This window comes from Macaca mulatta, chromosome 7 (genome assembly GCF_049350105.2).
Source record: "Macaca mulatta isolate MMU2019108-1 chromosome 7, T2T-MMU8v2.0, whole genome shotgun sequence".
NCBI lineage: Eukaryota > Metazoa > Chordata > Mammalia > Primates > Cercopithecidae > Macaca > Macaca mulatta.
The window spans coordinates 178029161-178046605 of NC_133412.1; the positions used below are offsets into that span (position 1 = coordinate 178029161).

The 17445-nt window shown below is 60.0% G+C and overlaps 1 protein-coding gene and 1 pseudogene across 2 annotated transcripts; both read right to left on the reverse strand.

Annotated features, from left to right (window-relative positions):
- Positions 1–521: 521 nt before the first annotated feature.
- Positions 522–15342, reverse strand: TMEM179 (transmembrane protein 179). Of its 2 annotated transcripts, XM_077942000.1 has the most exons (4): positions 14964–15342; positions 7216–7353; positions 5403–5481; positions 522–3696 (listed from the first exon to the last, which is right to left on the reverse strand). In XM_077942000.1, the coding sequence occupies exons 1-4, from the start codon at positions 15266–15268 to the stop codon at positions 3517–3519; spliced, it is 702 nt and encodes a 233-aa protein (XP_077798126.1). In that variant the 5' UTR covers positions 15269–15342; the 3' UTR covers positions 522–3516. The 2 variants fall into 2 exon arrangements, with proteins under 2 accessions (XP_077798126.1, XP_077798127.1); XM_077942001.1 differs by lacking the exon at positions 7216–7353.
- LOC114679688 (uncharacterized) lies at positions 1367–3463 on the reverse strand (annotated as a pseudogene).
- Positions 15343–17445: the final 2103 nt, after the last annotated feature.

Genomic DNA, 17445 nt, shown 5'->3' on the forward strand with positions numbered 1-17445 from the left:
CTGCCCCATATTCTGGATGCAAAAGCAGCAGCTACCAGAGGTTGGGTCTCAGGGCAGTCATAGACCCAGGCTCAGCCCCCTCTCTGTGTGCTTGGGCCACCCCTCCAGCCCTGGTTCTGATGGGGGAGGCCGCCCAGGCCGATCTCCCCCAGCTGCGGCTGCCTGTCCACTGCAAAGGCAACACAAGGACATGCCTGGCTTTGCGGGGTCCTATGCTACGATCTCAGGTGCTCAACAAATATTGCTCAAAGATGGGCACCACACCCCCAAGAAATCCTTCAAAATTGATCCTCCCACCTGGGGAAGCAGCACAGGAAGCAGTGAGACTCGAAGCCAGTAGAAAATGTACAGAGAGGACGGCAGAACCTTGGGAAGGCCATCTTCCAATTCCTAAAAGCTTCGGACACAAAAGGCCCAAAGCCCAAGGGCACTGCGTGTGACCCACACATTCCAGACAGTTAAAACCTCGAGCCAGGCCGGCCGACCGCGGAGAGGGCAGAGAGAACCCCACACACTCCTCATGCCTGCTGGAGACTCAGGCGCTTTTGTTTTTATTCTGACTCTGAGGGTAGACACATGTAAGCTTAAGGGTCTTCACTTTCAGTTTAGCCAGAGTGGAATTAGAACAGAGATATCCATTATCAGACAGCCAGGAGAGAAGCAAAGGCATCTCAGAAGCAACTTGGCGGACCCGCCTCAGGAACCCCGGGTCATGCCTGTACTTCCCACCTTCCTTCCTGGGGAGAGGCCCAGCCCCCTAAGGGACCCTGGAGAACCCACAACCAGGGCGCCCAGCCCCTGCCCAGCACAATTCAGGCCCAGCTGCCCCTTCCCGGGGTGATGTGTCTGGGCTCCGGGGACAGCCCAGTCTGGGGTGGGTCTGTGTCTGCATGCAGCCAAGCATTTCCGTCACCCTGGCTGTGGGGCTGTTCCAGCTCCTGGGATCCAGCAGTGCAGCCCCGAGGACAGACCCAACCGGAGCCAACCCTCAGGTTCCAGAACCACCCCTGCCTCCTGCCCCTCCTTCTGGGGCCCTAGATGGCTCTGGCCTGGATCAGGGCTGGGCAGAGGGTGAGGCAGGAGCCACCCTACCTTCTGCTGGGGACACAGACAAGGAGCTCTCCGGGCTGGAAAGAGTCCCCTGTTCAGTGGGTCAGGGCTGGCAGGGGAGACAGGGAAGCCCATCAGCTTAGGGGGCCTCGGATTCTGTCCAAACCCCTTCCCTCAAGGACCTGGCTGCCAGCTGGAAACTCAGCTGGGCCCCAAGGCCACAGCCCCCTTGAGCTTCCAGAGCCTCGATCCCCCGGCCTTGACGCCCCCAATGGGAACCTGCCTTCGCCACAGTGTGACGGGTCACCTGCCAGCCTCACTCGCGGGACCCAGGGTGATGCCCCCACCGGGACCCTCCATGTGGACCCAGGCATGTGGCCTCCAGGAGGCTGGTGACCAGCCACCCAGAGACACCAGCCAGCTGCTGATGGTGGACGGGGTGGGTCACCAACACAGGGAGCTAGGGGCTCGCGTCTCCCTGGGAGGGTGGGCGCAGCAGCAGGGAGCACTCGGCAGCACTCAAGCCAAGAAACAGACAGCCGTTCATTGAGCCCCGGGTGAGGAGGCCCCGCCCCTGGAATGAGTCCTGTAGAGGTGGACCCTGGGTTCTCCTGAGGGGTAGGGTCCACAGCCAAGCAGCCCCCTACCCTGGGGTCCCAGGTTCACATCCCAGCTCCTCCACTTGCCTCTGTGGGGCCTCAGCACACAGACTCTGCAGAATGGGAAGGCGCTCCCTCCTCTCTCAGGTGGATGCTGGATGTGGGAGCCCATGGGAGGGGCAGAGGGGCTGTCCACACAGCACCCACGGCTCCCATCACGCACACAATGCTCACACACATATGCACACGCACGGGCATGCACACGCTCACATGCAACACGCGCACATTCACATGCGGTTCCTCACGCACATGCCACACACACTGTGCAGACACACCTGCCCAGGCACCCAGGCACTCACCTACATTCCTCCCCACATGCCCTACATGCACACTCACGCCACAGGTACAGTCACACCCTCACACACACTCACAGCCTCCCATGCACACTCACAATCAAGCCCTCACATGCACGACAGTCACACCCTCTCACATGCAGTCACACCCTCACATGCAGTCACACCCTCACATACACTCACAGTCTCACCCTCACATGCAGTCACACCCTCACATGCACTCAGTCACACCCTCACATGCAGTCACACCCTCACATATACTCACAGTCACACCCTCACATGCACAAGTCACACCCTGACATACACACAACAGTCACACCCCCACATGCACACTCACAGTCACACCCTCACATGCAGTCACACTCTCACATCCACAAGTCACACCCTCACATGCAGTCACACCCTCACATACACTCAGTCACACCCTAACATGCAAACTCAGTCACACCCTCACATACACTCAGTCACACCCTAACATGCAAACTCAGTCACACCGTCACATACACTCAGTCACACCCTCACATGCACAAGTCACACCCACACATGCACAACAGTCACACCCTCACATGCACACTCATGCACACTCACACCCTCCCATGCACACTCAGTCACACCTTCCCATGTACAGTCACACCTACACTGTCACACCCACACATGCAGTCACACGCGCACATGCACACTCACAGTCACATCCTCTCATGCACTCACATACACAATCACACCCTCCCATGCACAAAGGCACTCACAGAATCACATCCCCCATACACACCCACACACAGACCCCTGCCATGGCTCCTGGCCCAATCCTCTGTGTGGCAAGTGTGCCCCCCAAATCCCCAACCAGATGATGCCCCTGCCTCTGTGGAGCCCAGATTACCACCTCCGTGCCCCTCAGCCCAGCACAGACAGGACCCACACACAGTGAGGCGAACTCACAGGCCTCAGAAGCCTCCCTGAGCCCGGCCACGGGGTGTCCCAGGCCTATGGCACCCACCCAGGAGGGGGACTCAGCCGGGGAGGGGCCAACCTGGGGTCAGAGGCTGGAAGGTGCCGTGAGCTCCTCCCCACACGTAGCCTCTGCCTGGATGGCAGAATTCATGCAGAATTCGTTCAGGGCTGAGTGACGTCTGGCCACCCCTGGGCCAGCTGGCATGGAGACAGCATCTGGCCAGGGTTGGGGGAGACCAGCTGGACGCCCTCCACCCAGGCTGGCCAGTCAGGTCCTACTGGGACAGCCATGGGGCCCTGTGCGAGGCCTGGAGGTGCCCCCCACCCCCCGCCCCACACCCGTAGTCTCTCTGCACCATCCTCATCAGGGAGCCGGCACCCACCCAGTCCACTGCTAGGCTCACGAGTGGGCACTGGGGCGCTCACCTCACTACGCTCGAGGGGACACACGCAGGGCTGCATGTGGCCAGGGCCCAGGCAGAGCCCCCCAGCTGCTTCCCCAGGCAGGCCCATGCCCCCAAGCGCAGCCGGGAGGTCAGGGGCCAGCTCCCCTGCCCGCGCGGTGCCTAAATGACGGCGCTCTTCTCCTCTTGGAAGGAGGTGCGTGGGGACGGCCGGGCCAGCAGCAGCTCCTTCTCGTGGATCAGGCTGTCCAGCAGGTCCTCCTGACGGTAGTTGTGGTACACCTTCAGGAAGGCCAGCGTGGTGATGGCCAGCCAGGCCAGCCATGAGGCCCAGAGGCCAAACTGCACAGAGGGCAGGGGCAGGGTCAGAGGCCGTTGGGAGTCCGCTGTCAGCGCACCCCCCTCCCACCAGCTCCCAGGCTCTGCTCTGCAGGAAAAGGAGGGGACTCAGAGGAAGGAGGAGGCTGAGGACATGGGGCAGGGCCGGATCCTGAAGACCCTGCCCAAGATCAGTCTTCTGAGTTCTTTCCTGCAGCCAGCATCGTTTTCCAGCACCTGCGCCCCTCCCGGAACCCACTCTGGAGCCAAAGCCCTGGGCACTCAGACCCACCCCAACTCCAGGCCAGCCAGAGGCCCTGGGGAGGGGCAGTGGCCAGCGGCGAGCGCGTTCTCCTGCAGCAGCTCGGGCCTGTGGGCTCTAAGGAGGGCGGGTAAACAGCGGAGGCTCCTTCAACCACCAGAATAAATTGACCTTTAGCTGCTGTTTCCAAACAGTTGAAGGAGAAACAATTTAATCAGAACCAGGCCTGAGCCACATTAAGCTGATTCTCATTTGAGCGTATTTGTCATCAGACTGCACTCACACCTTAATCCAACTGGCACAAATTAGGCCTGAGGCCTCTTCCACTCACTAAATTTGCATGGAAGTGTCTTTGACAGATCCAGTTCATCACGGCAAAGAACACTCAGGCCCACCTATGGCCAGCCCCTTGGAGGGTTCTGGCCAGGAGAAGCGTCCTCAGCCAGCCACAGCCAGCAAGAGCCTTCAGAGGCCAGTCTGGGGTCCGCAAGTGGATCTGAAGCCGGTGGGCCCTGATCAGTGCTGGCAGGAGCCAGGTGTCTGGTCTCAGCCAACCCCACCCGGCACCCCTCCTCTGCGTCACCTCCGTCTGGGGCACACCTGCAGACTTCAAGGAGCAAACCCAATTCCAGGGTTCCCCCTCTGGCCCTCACAGACCACTGATGTGTCCCCACAGGTCTGCATTTCAGCAAATAGGGTCCCTCAGAGTGGGGTCCACCATGGTCCCCCACCGAGTCTCCTAGGGGGTGGGGGACGCAGCTTATACAAGGGTAGGGTGGCAAATCTTCTGAATTCCCAAGTGGGATCCCCTGCATCCTTCCTTGGACTCTGTGTCAGCGTTCCCCTGGCTAGGAGACGTCCCTTGGACTCCGTGTCAGCGTCCCCCTGGCTAGGGGACGTCCCTGGACTCCGTGTCAGAGTCCCCCTGGCTAGGGGACGTCCCTGGACTCCGTGTCAGCGTCCCCCTGGCTAGGGGACGTCCCTTGGACTCCATGTCAGCGTCCCCCTGGCTAGGGGATGTCCTTGGACTCCGTGTCAGCGTCCCCCTGGCTAGGGGACATCCCTAAGCCTCCAGCACTGACCTGAACAGGCTCACCTCACGCTGGCACCAAAGTCCAAGGCCCTCGTCCCTGCACTGGACCCCCAGGATCTGATGCCTGGTTTCGTTTCTGACACCACCTCCTCCAACACTTCTCACTCCAGACTCCAGGGCCTTGCCACTTCCTGATTCTAACTCACTGTGGCCATCTCCTCCCCAAACCCACCTACAAAAGCCCAGCCCTCCCCCACCTGCAGGAAGCCTTCCAGAGTGCTCCCACTGCCTGGTCCCGTTGTCAACCACCTTATCTGCATAGGAGCCTGCCTCCTCCTCTGGATAGGGGGAGAGTTCAGCGAGTGTCCAGCAGTAAATGCCCCCCTCCCAGCATTCCCAGCATTGCAAGCCTCCCCTCCTGCCCAGAGCCCCTACCTGGGCAATAGCAAACTGATCGTAGAAGGCGGAGTTGTCCACACCCAGCTCCAAGTCGATGTCCTGAAGCTCTTCACAGCTAAAACAGGAGGACGTAGGGTGGAAGGTGACCACCAGGACAGCCAGTGCAGGACATGGCTGAGCCGCTGGCCAGAGAGGCACGAACTTTGCCCTACAATGGTTGGGGGGCAGCAGGGAGTCTCCGAGGACACCACGGGCGATCGGCCTCGAGGCCTCCTCCATGGAGCAGTACAGCCTTCGGGAAAGGAAACCTCCAGGCCCCTCCCCATCCTGGCCCTGGACGGCCGGAAGACACCAGCTCAGCCTCTGCTCTCCCGGACCCTCTAACCCCATCCCCCACACTCTGAGGGTCATGGAGTCTCAGAGGCCAGGCCCCTCCCCATCCTGGCCCTGGACTCCTGGAAGACACCAGCTCAGCCTCTGCTCTCCTGGACCCTCTGCCCCTGTGCTCCACACTCTGAGGGTCACAGGGTCTCAGAGGCAGGAGATGCAGGGCTGCCTCAGCCATACAGAGATGGAGGTGGCGTCCCTACCAACGCTGCCCAGAGGCTCTGCCCCCATCACGGAGGCATCTCTGGAGGCAGTGGGCATCAGAGGGCCCGGGAGTGAGCCAGGCCTGGGCTCCCGGTGTCCTGTACCCCCAACATAAAACATAAAGCCAGGACACATTGACAGAAGCAGGGTGCCAGAGACAGGGAGCCCAGCAGCCCCCACACCCCCTGGAGGGGCTGAAGGGCTGGAAACGGTGTCCGTGAGGCCAAGGAAACTTTGCCTGTATACCAGGGGTTGCCCACGCTCTCGGGAAACAGGTGGCCAGAGCCAGCAGGTGGAGCTGGGACACTGCAGGATGGGGCACAGGGCACAGCTCAGCACAGGAGGCCCTGCAGGGCCACACGCCCAGGTGCTCACGCTTTCCTCTGGTTTGTGCCCCAGGTACCCCAGAGTGGAGGCACGGAACAGACAGACAGGGAGCCCCTCGGCTCTGCTGCCATCTATTGCAGATGCTGCGGTTTCAGGTCTCGGTTTGCTTAAAGGAAGAACGTGGGAACTCTGGAGGGTTCCTGTCTTCCAGGGTTTTGGCCTGGGGCACTGGATGGTGCCCCCCAGGGCTGGGCATCCCACTGTTGGGGGCAGGCAGTCACCGTGCTCCACTCTGGGGCCCCCCACAAGCCAAATGATGCCCCTGCTAAGATCCCAGAGGGACCACCATGGCTCAAAGGCCTTCATCCCCAACCTGCCTGGGAGCTGACCCTCACCCTACCAGAAGCTTTCTCTGCTCCTGTTCTTCACCATCCCTGTCCCCTCCACCATCTTCCAAATCCCACACCCTGGGGACCAAAGCCCTGAGCCTAATGCTCTCCCTGGGCTCTCGCATTCAGCCAGCACAGGACAGAAGCCCAAGGGTCTCCAGCTGTGTGGTCACATCGAGCTTCCCAGGACCTGGGGCTATGCTGCATGGGATCTGTCACGCAAGCCCTGGTGGCAAGGACAGGGCAGCCGGAGTCTCTGATCACCTGGAGTCACCCCCAGCCATATTCAGCCCTAGGGATGATCGCTCGTGTGTGACGTGTGATGCTCCCTGCTCCCAGAGCGGGAAGGTATCAGTGTTGCGGGGCAGGTCTCAGGAGAGGGTCTGTCCAGGTATACACAGGCAGGGGGCACAGTGGGACCAGGGACCGCAGACTCAGGATGGGCTTCACGAGGGAAGATCACCCAGAGCAGGGCAGGGTGTCAAGGGATTTTCAGGGGAGGTGGGCCAAGGCTGAGGCCGAGGCAGGTGGGGCAGGCACACCTGTGGGCTACGGTGCCCTTCTCGGTGATGGTGTCGCACCACATGGTGAAGCCCACACTCACGATGGTGCTGGCAATGAAGACCAGGAAGACCACGAAGGCGCTGACCAGGAGGTTCAGGAAGGCGGAGAAGAAGGAGCTGCAGCCAGAGACAAGAGGGGCAGACTCACTGGACGCCACCTCCCGGGAGACCCCCCACCAAGCTGCAGCCAGAGATAGGAGGGGCAGGCTCACTGGACGCCACCTCCCGGGAGACCCCCGCCCCAAGGCTGCAGCCAGAAACAGGTTACCTCCCGGGCGACCCCCACCAGCAGCACCTCCAGACCCTCAGGATTCCTGGGTTGGGCCCTGTGGGGCCTCGAGGGGTTGCTCCCCGTTCCTGCAGTCCCTTGGGCAGCTCCACGTGCCCGCCCTGGGCTGCAGGTCACACCTTCCCAAAGACCCAGGACCTGGAACCCTGGTCCCCATCATTTCATAAAAGAGGTTGCACCCAGGGTGGAAATGAATGACACCCTTGCAAAGCCGCCCACACACAGTCACCAGCAGCTCTGGCCCAGGTGCTTGTGTCCCCCCAAATCCTTATGTTACAGTCCGCCGAGGGGTTAGAAAGTGGGGTCTTTGGGAGGAGAGGAGGTCATGAGGGTGAAGCCTCATGAATGAAATGAGCGCCCTCCCAGAAGCAACCCCACCGAGCTCCCAGCAGATAAGGACACAGCAAGAGGAACGGGCCCTCAGCAGGCATCGAACCTGGATCCCAGCCTGGATCCCAGACCTCCAGGCTCCAGAAGTGTGAGCAGTAAATGCCTGTTGTTTACAAGCCCCCAGCCTGTGGTGCTGAGAGCATCCATTCACCCGCAGGTCATCAGCGCGTGGCCTGGACCCCTGGTAGGACTTGCTTGATGGGCTGACTCTTGTTTATCCATTTAAACTTAAAAGGCCGGGCTGTGATTGGGCCCATCTGACCAGGGCCAGAGCATGGGGAGCATAGGAGGCGGGGTCATGAGGAAGGAGCTCGCTTAGGGCTGGGCCACACTGCCCCGGGGGTCTGAAGCCTCTGCCAGGGCGCACACGGCCATGGCTTTCAGAGGAGGCTCATGTTTCCTCTTCTGAGGATACCGGGCACGTGGTCGGGACACCCACCCCACCCGGCCCTCCTGCCTGGCATGCAAACGTCCACCATCTCTGAATTGCTCCAACAAGATTCAAAGTCCTTCCAATGGGCCTGGCATGGGCTCAGCCTGGAATGCACATGGAGGCTCGTGGGGTAGGGATAGGGACTGTCCCTCCAGTGGGAGCCCCAAGGGGGACTTCCTCCCAGGCAGACATCAGCACGAGCAGCACGGCTGAGAAGGGGCTGCTCCCGCCTCTCACCTACAAGCAGGCTGGATGTTTGCCTGTGTGCTGTCAGCACGCTGGATCTAAGGTAGGTGACCCACGAAACAGCTTCACAGTGATCACTGAATAAACAAGGTCTCCCTGGAATCTCAGCCAAGAAAACATCAACGCCACCATCATCCGAACTCGGCAGCTGCTGATGAGGCAACGTGGAGGCCAGCGCGCTGCCTGTTCATTCATTCATTCATTCAGCAGGCACTTTCTGAGTACCCGCTTGCCCTGTGCTGGGCACAGAGGGCAGAGTGATACAAAAGACGAAGTCCTGGCCCCGGGAGGTGCCCCAGCCAACATGCTGAGGATAAGCCCAGGCCACAGCACCCAACTCAGAGCAGGTGGCACCAGGCTACTTTGTAACATCTGGTGCCTCCAAGGAACCCGTCCACTGGCTCCAGCCCCAGCCACACTGTTTTGGTGACCGCTGGGCTGACAGCAGAACCACCCCCCAGGAATGGGAGGGCTTGAGCCACCCCAAGGAGTCCCAGACAAGGGGAGAGGACACAGGGACACTCTTAAAGCCATGAGCTGTGATCCCAACAACCACACCAAAGAGGGCAGGACCAGCAGGACTCATATACCTAAGCGTGGGGGGTGATCAAGCCTCTGCCCAGGCCTCACGGTCAAAGATGGCTGGAGGGTGGGTACCGTATGCCAGTAGACAAGCCGCAACCCCCACCGCAGCGCCACATCCAAAGCTCTCTGATGACAGAAAGAGCAGTGGCAAAAGTTTGCCAGGATGGGTGCGGGTTCATTCTCGGTCCCTCTCTGGCCCAGTGTGCTGTGAGTCTCAGAGCTGTCATACGTGGGACTGGCTCCATTAGCCCAGTCCAAGCCTGAATCACCATGTACCAGTGTCTCCCGCCTGCTCTTCGCAATGCGTCTCCTCCATTCTCTGTCTGGAGGCTGAAAGGTACGGACCATGGCAATGACCCCGTGCCCTCTGGCTTCTGGCTGGGTTTGGGCAATGGGGTGGAAGGGTGGGAAAGCAAGGTGGGAATTTGCTACCAGGTCCCTCCACTGAAAGTCACTGCTGCCCTCCAGGTGACCCACCCGTCCAGGTCCCATTAGCCAGGGATGGGGACAGCACCACCTCCACTATAGTCACAGAGCGGGGCACAGTAAGCCCACTCCACCTCTGCAGCCTTGGACCAGCTGCTCCACCGCAGCCAAGGAGGAGGTGGTGGCGAGGCATGGCCAGGGTTAGCTCCACAGCCAGAGGCAAGGAAGCTGCTTGGCATCAAACCCGGCCCGCTGGATGGTGCTGGAGTGGGGGCAGAGGACAGTCCCTAGCCAGGCTCCCGCAGGGCACATCCGCCCCTCCACCCGCCGGACAGCCCTCCTGTGGTCCTCCCAGGGACCTGGTCCGGCAGGGGCACCCTCCGGCACCTGGCATTGCTAGACTTCCCTGACAGGCCATCCCAGAGACCTCCCTGGAGGGCCAGGCTGACCACAGTGCAGACAGTGAGGTCGGGCTAGGGCCTGTTACCCAGTGCCACATCCCAATCCCCCTCGGGAGGCTGGGGCAGCACCCTCCACATCTATAGTATACCGAATTCTAGACAGGCACGTGCACAGCTTAAGCTTCCCTGAGTGGCCCGGCTCCCTAAGGGCAAGGTCTCCCTGAAAGACCCCAGTGCCTGCAAATACCTGGCCCAGCGCACCTGAGATACGGCAGAGGCTCTGGGCCCAGGCGACCCACTGTCCCCTTCCACCGCTGAGCATGGGCCACAACACAACCTCCAACAGACAGAAAAGCCAGTTATCTGGAGACTTCAGACATCCAGCCACATCCCTATGAAATGGGCCTGATTTTGGAGTCTTCTCCCATGACCAGATCGAGGAGTTCCCCACGAGATAGGGAAGGGACCCCAGGCTGGGGCCGCTGCCGGCTGACAGCCTCGGTCTGCTCCTCTCATTCCTTTCTGCTCGGTTTCCAGGGATCCTGCCCAGGCTCTCCAGGTTGTTAAAGCATTGGATATGTCCAGAGCCTCCCCAGATCCAGCTCCCCAGAGGTCACAGGGCCACCCAGCCCCTCCCTCACCAAGGCCAGGCCAGGACAGTGGTCAGGAACAGGAGCCTGGCACACACAGGGTTAACCCTCTCTCTTCACTGCCGCTCAGGGTGCGCTGCCAGGATGTGCCATCTCCATGGTGACCACTGTCCTGGAAAGCCCAGCAATGTGAAGGCTCAGCCGGGCAGGCAGATGAGTTTAACACAGTGCCCCTCTGGCCTGCCAACCACAAAGTGCTGCCAGCCCACGTCCTCAATGCTCCCTCTCAGCACAGCCGCCCCAGGCCCATGGCTGCCTCAGCAAACCCTTCTGCCCTGAAATGGCAAGCCCCCCTGAAGCACAGGCGCCATTCCATTCATTCATTCATTCAATCAGCAGCCAATAAGGCAGCATCAAGATGACACCGCTCTGCAAAAGCTACCCCCCCGCCCCCGCCAGACTCTAATCTTCACACTTCTGGGCACGAGCTCTCAGGGCCTGGACTCTGCACGAAAGACACCCCCGTAGGAAGAGGAAGCTGGCACCTGAGACATGGCCTCTGCTCCACAAGCTCTGGACCCGCCGTGTGACCCTCAAACAGACCTCAAACAGGCCCTGCGCTCGCACTGGCGGGAGGGCAGTTGGGTGGCCTCTGAGGGTGGAGTCCACTTTAGAGGAGTAGAGCGTGTGCCGTCCTAACCAGGCCCAGCTCTCTATCGGCCAGAGTCTGATGGGGTCAGCAGGCTCCTCCATGGGCTGGATGTCCAGTGGCCGTTGATGGCCCTGAGAGCCTTTTTCCACCACAGGAGCTCCCTATAAAGGCCTGTCTCAGCCCCTTGGCTGGTCCTGAGTCCCCTTTACCGACCTGGACTTGCTCGCCTAGTCTATGTAGCTGGAGCAACAATTGAGTTGGAATTGGCCGCCCTATCACTGGGCCCTGCAGACCCAATCTTCCCAGGGGTCCAGAACTTCCTGACATGGCAAGTCTGAAGGGTGGACCTGTTGGCCAGACAACTGAGTCTGCACAGGTATCAGGGCCAGGTGAGTGACCACAAGGCAGCAGGCCTCAGGACCCAGGCATCTTTCTGTCAGTCATTCAACAAACTTTATCTGGTGACTCCTACACACCATCCCCTGTGCTCAGCCCTAAGGACACAGAGATGAATAAGGTGCATGCCTGCCTTGGTTTCACCCAGCCGTGGGTCCCCTAGGGTGGGAACCTGTGGCCTGAGATGGCTCTTGAGAGCATTAACCTACGCCTACAACCAGAACTCAGTGGAGGGCTGACACTTTGGACAGATGTCATCGCACAACCCATCTGCCAATGGACTGTACGGTGCATGCGGTGGGGGACAGGTGGCCACATGACCACGTGACCTGAGCCACTAATTCCTGATGGCCAAGAAGGACACGGGCACCACATGTCCCTGGAAAAGAGCAGGCTGGGCAGAGGTCAGTGGTGGGAAGATTGGTGAACCCCTGAACTGAAGCAAAGGGGCTGAACCTGAAATGTTCCACCACAGGCCCCCTCCCTGAGAGCAGGAGTCGCCCGGGCCTGACCTCCAGTGGGGTCAAGGCCATGGTGAGCCTCCACAATGTAGACCCCCTCAACAACCCTAACCCTCACCCTAACCCCCACAGGCCCTGAGCACACCAGGTCATCTAAGGCTTCCTAAATCCCATACGGGCCGGTCAGCAGGGCTGCGGCAGAGGCCGCACAGTCGGCCTGCATCCCAGTCGGCTCCACCCCATGGGAGGAGGGAATGCCACAAAGAGTGCTGGGAAGGCCTGAAGACTCCCCAGGAACCTGTCTTCTGCCTTTGGAAGGAGATGGTGCCAGCAGTTTGCCAGGGCTGACAGACAGACACCTTCCGTGAGACAGCAAGAGGCAGAGCTGCTGTTATGGCGTCCCTGGGTCTGCTGCCCAGTGTGTGCAAAACAGACCACGCCCTGTGCGACCTGGACTCCTGTCTTGCAAGCTCTGGGGCTCTTTTCTCCCCTCTCCCTGTCCCCCGCCTCTGGTGGAACCCCCTATGAAATCTCATATCACTCCAACCACATAGCTGGGTCCTATCTAGACAGCCATCATCTCTCAGCCTCAGTTGGACCACAGGCACCCTGACGGACACCCAGGAGGCAGGGAAGACGTGCGTGAGCAATGAACCAACTGTGGCCCCACCTGGCCTGCACACTTCACCCTCAGCTTCCAAGACTAAAGGACCTCAAGCCTTGGGAAGCTGACCCTACTCTCTGGCTGTCCCACTCCCTCTTCACGCCATGTCTCATTCAGGGAGACTTCCACCTGCCTGCCCTGCACACACAGCCCAGACTGGGTAACTCTCGGGTTTGGCAACATGGGTGCAGATGATGTCTCAAGCCTCTTCTTGGGACACCAGCCCTGGAGTGGGCTGAGGGGAGGAGGACGGCTGCAGATGGACAGGACACCATCCTGCGCCTGGCCTGACCCCACCTTGAGCAGGGCTCCAGTCACACAATTTGGGTCCATGGCCCCACAGTACCTGGGTCCTCCCAGGCTGACAGCCAGCTTGCTACTGACCCCCACCCAGAACCTTAGTGTCGTGGGTGGAATGGTGTTCCCCAAAAGTTATGCCCAAGTCCCACCCCTGGCACCCGTGATTGTGACTTTATTTGGAAACAGCATCTTTGCAGGTGTAATTAAGCTCTGGATTTCAGGATAAGATCTCCCTGAGTTTAGAGTGGGCCCTGAATCCAGTGACTGGTGTCCCTGTAAAAAGAGGGAGGACAGAGAAGCAGAGAGAAGACGCCCTGTGCGACAGAGGCAGCGGGTGGTGGGACAAGTGGGTTTAAGTCCAGTTGGTGGAACTGTGCTGCAGCAGCCCCAGGGTGCTCCTACCCACAGGCGCTGGGATTCTCACCCCTCCTCCAGATTTTACAGCCCCACTCGGCATAGCCCTGGCTCCATCCCTTCTCCCTGGAGCCCCTCTTCTTCCCCTCTCTGGCCCCTCTCTCAGCCAAAACCAAGTGGTGGGCTCACAGGGGATGGGCAACAGGAGGGCCTCCCCACTCCTGCCACCCGCACCCCTCTGAGTCCTTCTCATCTCCTACCCTCAGGCAGGGAGTGAAAACCTACAACAAAGGATGGGGGTGGGGGCAGAGTTTGGGAGGGGCCTGGGTTTCATGAGTGCTCTCCCGGAACCTCTGCAGGATCTAGGGCTGCTCCTGGGCACAGCAGGCCTCCGCCAGGGGAGTGGGAGGGCCCACAGAGGGCAGCCCCATAGGGGGTGGGTGGGCGCACAGGGGGTGGGTGGGAGCACAGAGGGGGCAGGTGGGCGCACAGAGGGGGCGGGTGGGCGCACAGAGGGGGCGGGTGGGCGCACGGGGGTGTGGGTGGGCACACAGGGTGTGGGTGGAAGCACAGGGGTGTGGGTGGGAGCACAGAGGGGGCGGGTGGGAGCACAAAGGGGGCGGGTGGGCTCACGGAGGGGCGGGTGGGCGCACAGGGTGTGGGTGGGAGCACAGGGGGGTGGGTGGGAGCACAGAGGGGGCGGGTGGGCGCACAGAGGGGGCGGGTGGGAGCACAGGGGGGACGGGTGGGTGCACGGGGGGGTGCGAGGGTTCACAGAGAGCACCTGCAGAGGGAGTGGGTGAGCCCGCAAAGGGCCCCTACAGAGGGAGTGGGTGGGCCCCCAGAGGGCCCCCAGGGCGCCACTGGCTAAGGGTACCACCGCACCCCAGGTGAACCAGGTTGTATAGGCTCCAGTATCCAGTATCCTGCCGGAGCAGGAAAGAGAAAGAGGAAAATGGAGGCCAGGATGAGGAAGGCCCTGAGCCCACAAGGCACAGCCCCCGCCCTGCCGTCTCTCTCCATGAACCAAGGCCTGAGCTCGAGGTGTGCCTGGGTGGCTCCCCTCCAGACAGCTGTCTGCCGTCCCTTGCCTGGGGCGATAGTGCCGGGTGGGGCTCCCCAGTACGCCTTGTCACTGGGACCTGGAGAGCCCAGCGCAAGCCCTAGACCGGGCTGGGAGCTGTCGCCGGTCCTGGCGAGTGTGGCCCGGCTGAGCCCGCCCAGGAAGGTCCAGGCCTGCTGGGTGATGACGGTGCAACATCTGCAACCCAAGTGGGCAGATGTCCGGAAGCGGGAGGTGATGCGCACTTGGGGAAGGGAGGCACTGGCCTTGTATGCAGGACCAGTGGTCGTCATGGTCCCTAGATGTGTGTGTAGACAAAGGGCGGTCTGCATGGAGGGGGTGAGGGCTGATTGTTGACATTTGCGGGCCTCGGAGCTACCGGAGAGACGGAGGCACTCGCGCGCCCCCCTGGGGAGGCGGGTCTGGGGGCGCTGTGGGCATGGAAGGGGCGCCGCGCCGGGAGCGGCCCCCACTTACCCCTCGTGTCCCTTGCAGAGGAAGAAGAGCGTGCGCCAGGCGTGCGCGGCGGCCAGCAGCAGAGACAGGAGGCTGGCGAGCAGGCTGAAGCGGCAGGCGGCCGGTGGGCCCCACTCCTGCACCGTGAAGCGCTCGCGCTCCTGCACCGTGAGGTTGGCGCTCAGCCACATGCCCTCGGTGAAGAGCAGGCAGCGGCCGCGGAAGTCGTGGCCGTTCTCGGACAGCGGGACCACCACCACGAAGCTGAACAGGAAGGCCAAGAAGTAGCAGGCGCACTGCGCGAAAAGGAAATTGTTGAGCGCCATGGCCGGCCCGGGCGAGAGCCGCGGCGGGGAGGCCGCGGGAGGCTGCGCCGGGCGGGGAGCCCGCGGGAGGCTGCGCAGTGGCGGCGCCGGCGGGTCCCGCGCGCCCCTCCCGGGACGCGTGCGCATCGGCCGAGCGCGGGAAGCGCCTGCGGTCAGCACCGCGGACAGCTCCTGGTGCTCGCGGGCTAGGAGCCCGGGGTCCAGAGGCTGGTCCCGGCCAAGCCGGAGAAGGGCGGCCTGCGGGAGATGCAGGAATTTTACCAGGTCGGCCTGGGGAGACCGACCCTGTGCCTCTAAAGACTGCGGGAGCCACCTGTACGGGCCTCACACAGGCCGACTCTGGGTCCCCAGTTCCTCATCAGCTCGAAAGAAAGGAGGCCACGAGAGAGAGGGCGGGGCGGGGATGTTGGAGGACACCCCCAAGGTGCCCACAGTGAGGTGTAGGAGTGCGGTTTGCAGTCCAGGCTGAAGTGATTCCTTTGCGGGAGTCCTGGAATGCAACGTATGGGGGGAGGGGCCAGATCGTGGAGGAGTCGGGGTCCGTGGGACTGGGACAGAGGTCATCCTCGAAGAGAAGGGGAGGGTGAGGCCGGGTGTGGGCAGGAGGGGGTGGACCGTGAGCTTCTGCAGCGCCAGCCCTCCGCGGGGATGTGTGTTACACTGCGTGGCACGGTCAGGACCCTGGAGCTGCATTCGTAAGATAAATAATGGGTGCCCCGAGCCCCTCATTAAGACATCTTTGCTGAGATGGAAACCGCTGATGCATTAATTAATAGAATTAATGCCTTTTCTAGTTGCCTTTAAAATTAAGTCACCTTTAGTCCAATTCCCAGAGTGAGGAAGCCCTAACATTGCTCCTCCTGGTTTAAAGTTACATCAGCGTTTTTGCTGCAAGCACTAAAAAATCTTTTTGTTTTATTGACTAAGTAATATATGCTCATTTCTTAAGTCAAGTAATAGAGATATGTATACAATAAAATAGAAAGCCTTCTCCTCATCCCACTCCCCTACCCCATCACACTACCAGGGGTGACCACTTTAATAGCCTGGCATCTATTTTTCTAGACATTTTGCTAAGCACATAAGCACACACACACACACAATTAACAAAAATGTTTCATACTATACATAGTTGTTGAAGGCTGATTCTTTTATTCAACAAAATGTCAAGGAGATTATTCCCTGCCTACACATACACCTATTTCGTTCTTTTTAATAACTGCATAACTCCATTATAATGATGATTCCACAATTTGCATAACTATTCCTCTTAAGGTGGATGTTTTGTGTCTCCAGTTTTTCCTGCCTCAAATGCTGTCATGTGAACATCGTTGTACACATATGTTTGTGAGCTTGCACAGGCATTTTTATAAGAGAAATTCTTAGAAGAGGAATTGCTGGGTCATGGGGTATGCACATTTAAAATGTTGACAAAAATTGCCAAACTGGCTTTAAAAATGTTGTTCGGCCGGGCACAGTGGCTCAAGCCTGTAATCCCAGCACTTTGGGAGGCCGAGACGGGCGGATCACGAGGTCAGGAGATCAAGACCATCCTGGCTAACATGGTGAAACCCCGTCTCTACTAAAAAATACAAAAAACTAGCCGGGCGAGGTGGCGGGCGCCTGTAGTCCCAGCTACTCAGGAGGCTGAGGCAGGAGAATGGCGTGAACCTGGGAGGCAGAGCTTGCAGTGAGCTGAGATCCGGCCACTGCACTCCAGCCTGGGGGACAGAGCGAGACTCCGCCTCAAAAAAAAAAAAAATGTTGTTCAAATTTACCCTCACGTCTGGGTTGTAGACCCCTCCCCCTCCACGGCTGAGAAACAGCAGTTGTATTCAAATCCTGCCAGTTTTCACAGAATGTGCTCGTTGCTGTGTAAACTTGGACTTGCTTTGGCATCATGAGGCTGAGCATATCTTCTTACGCTTGCTACCATTTGCAACTTCTTCTCTTCTGTAGATTGCATTTCATTTTGCAATCACTTTGAAATCGGGCCTTGAAGGCCAGCCACGAGGTCGGCAATGGCCACTCTTCTCTTGGAGAATCCACTCAGGGTTTTCACCACTCTTGGAGTATCCCCAGGGAGCCCACTCAGGAAATTCACCCCCTCCCCTGACTTGAGCAGGCGTGGAAGTCCCATCCACTCATTATCCAGCAGTTTGACCAATTTGAACACA

Bases quoted from the DNA above. Each gene is read 5' to 3' on its own strand.
- TMEM179 (XM_077942000.1), bottom strand. From the start codon at position 15,268: ATGGCGCTCAACAATTTCCTTTTCGCGCAGTGCGCCTGCTACTTCTTG. The intron at 5,482-7,215 runs GTGTGCCTGCCC...CTCCTGTTTTAG, and splicing joins AAGGGCACCGTAGCCCACAG to CTGTGAAGAGCTTCAGGACA. The intron at 3,697-5,402 runs GTAGGGGCTCTG...CCCTCTGTGCAG, and splicing joins ATCAGTTTGCTATTGCCCAG to TTTGGCCTCTGGGCCTCATG.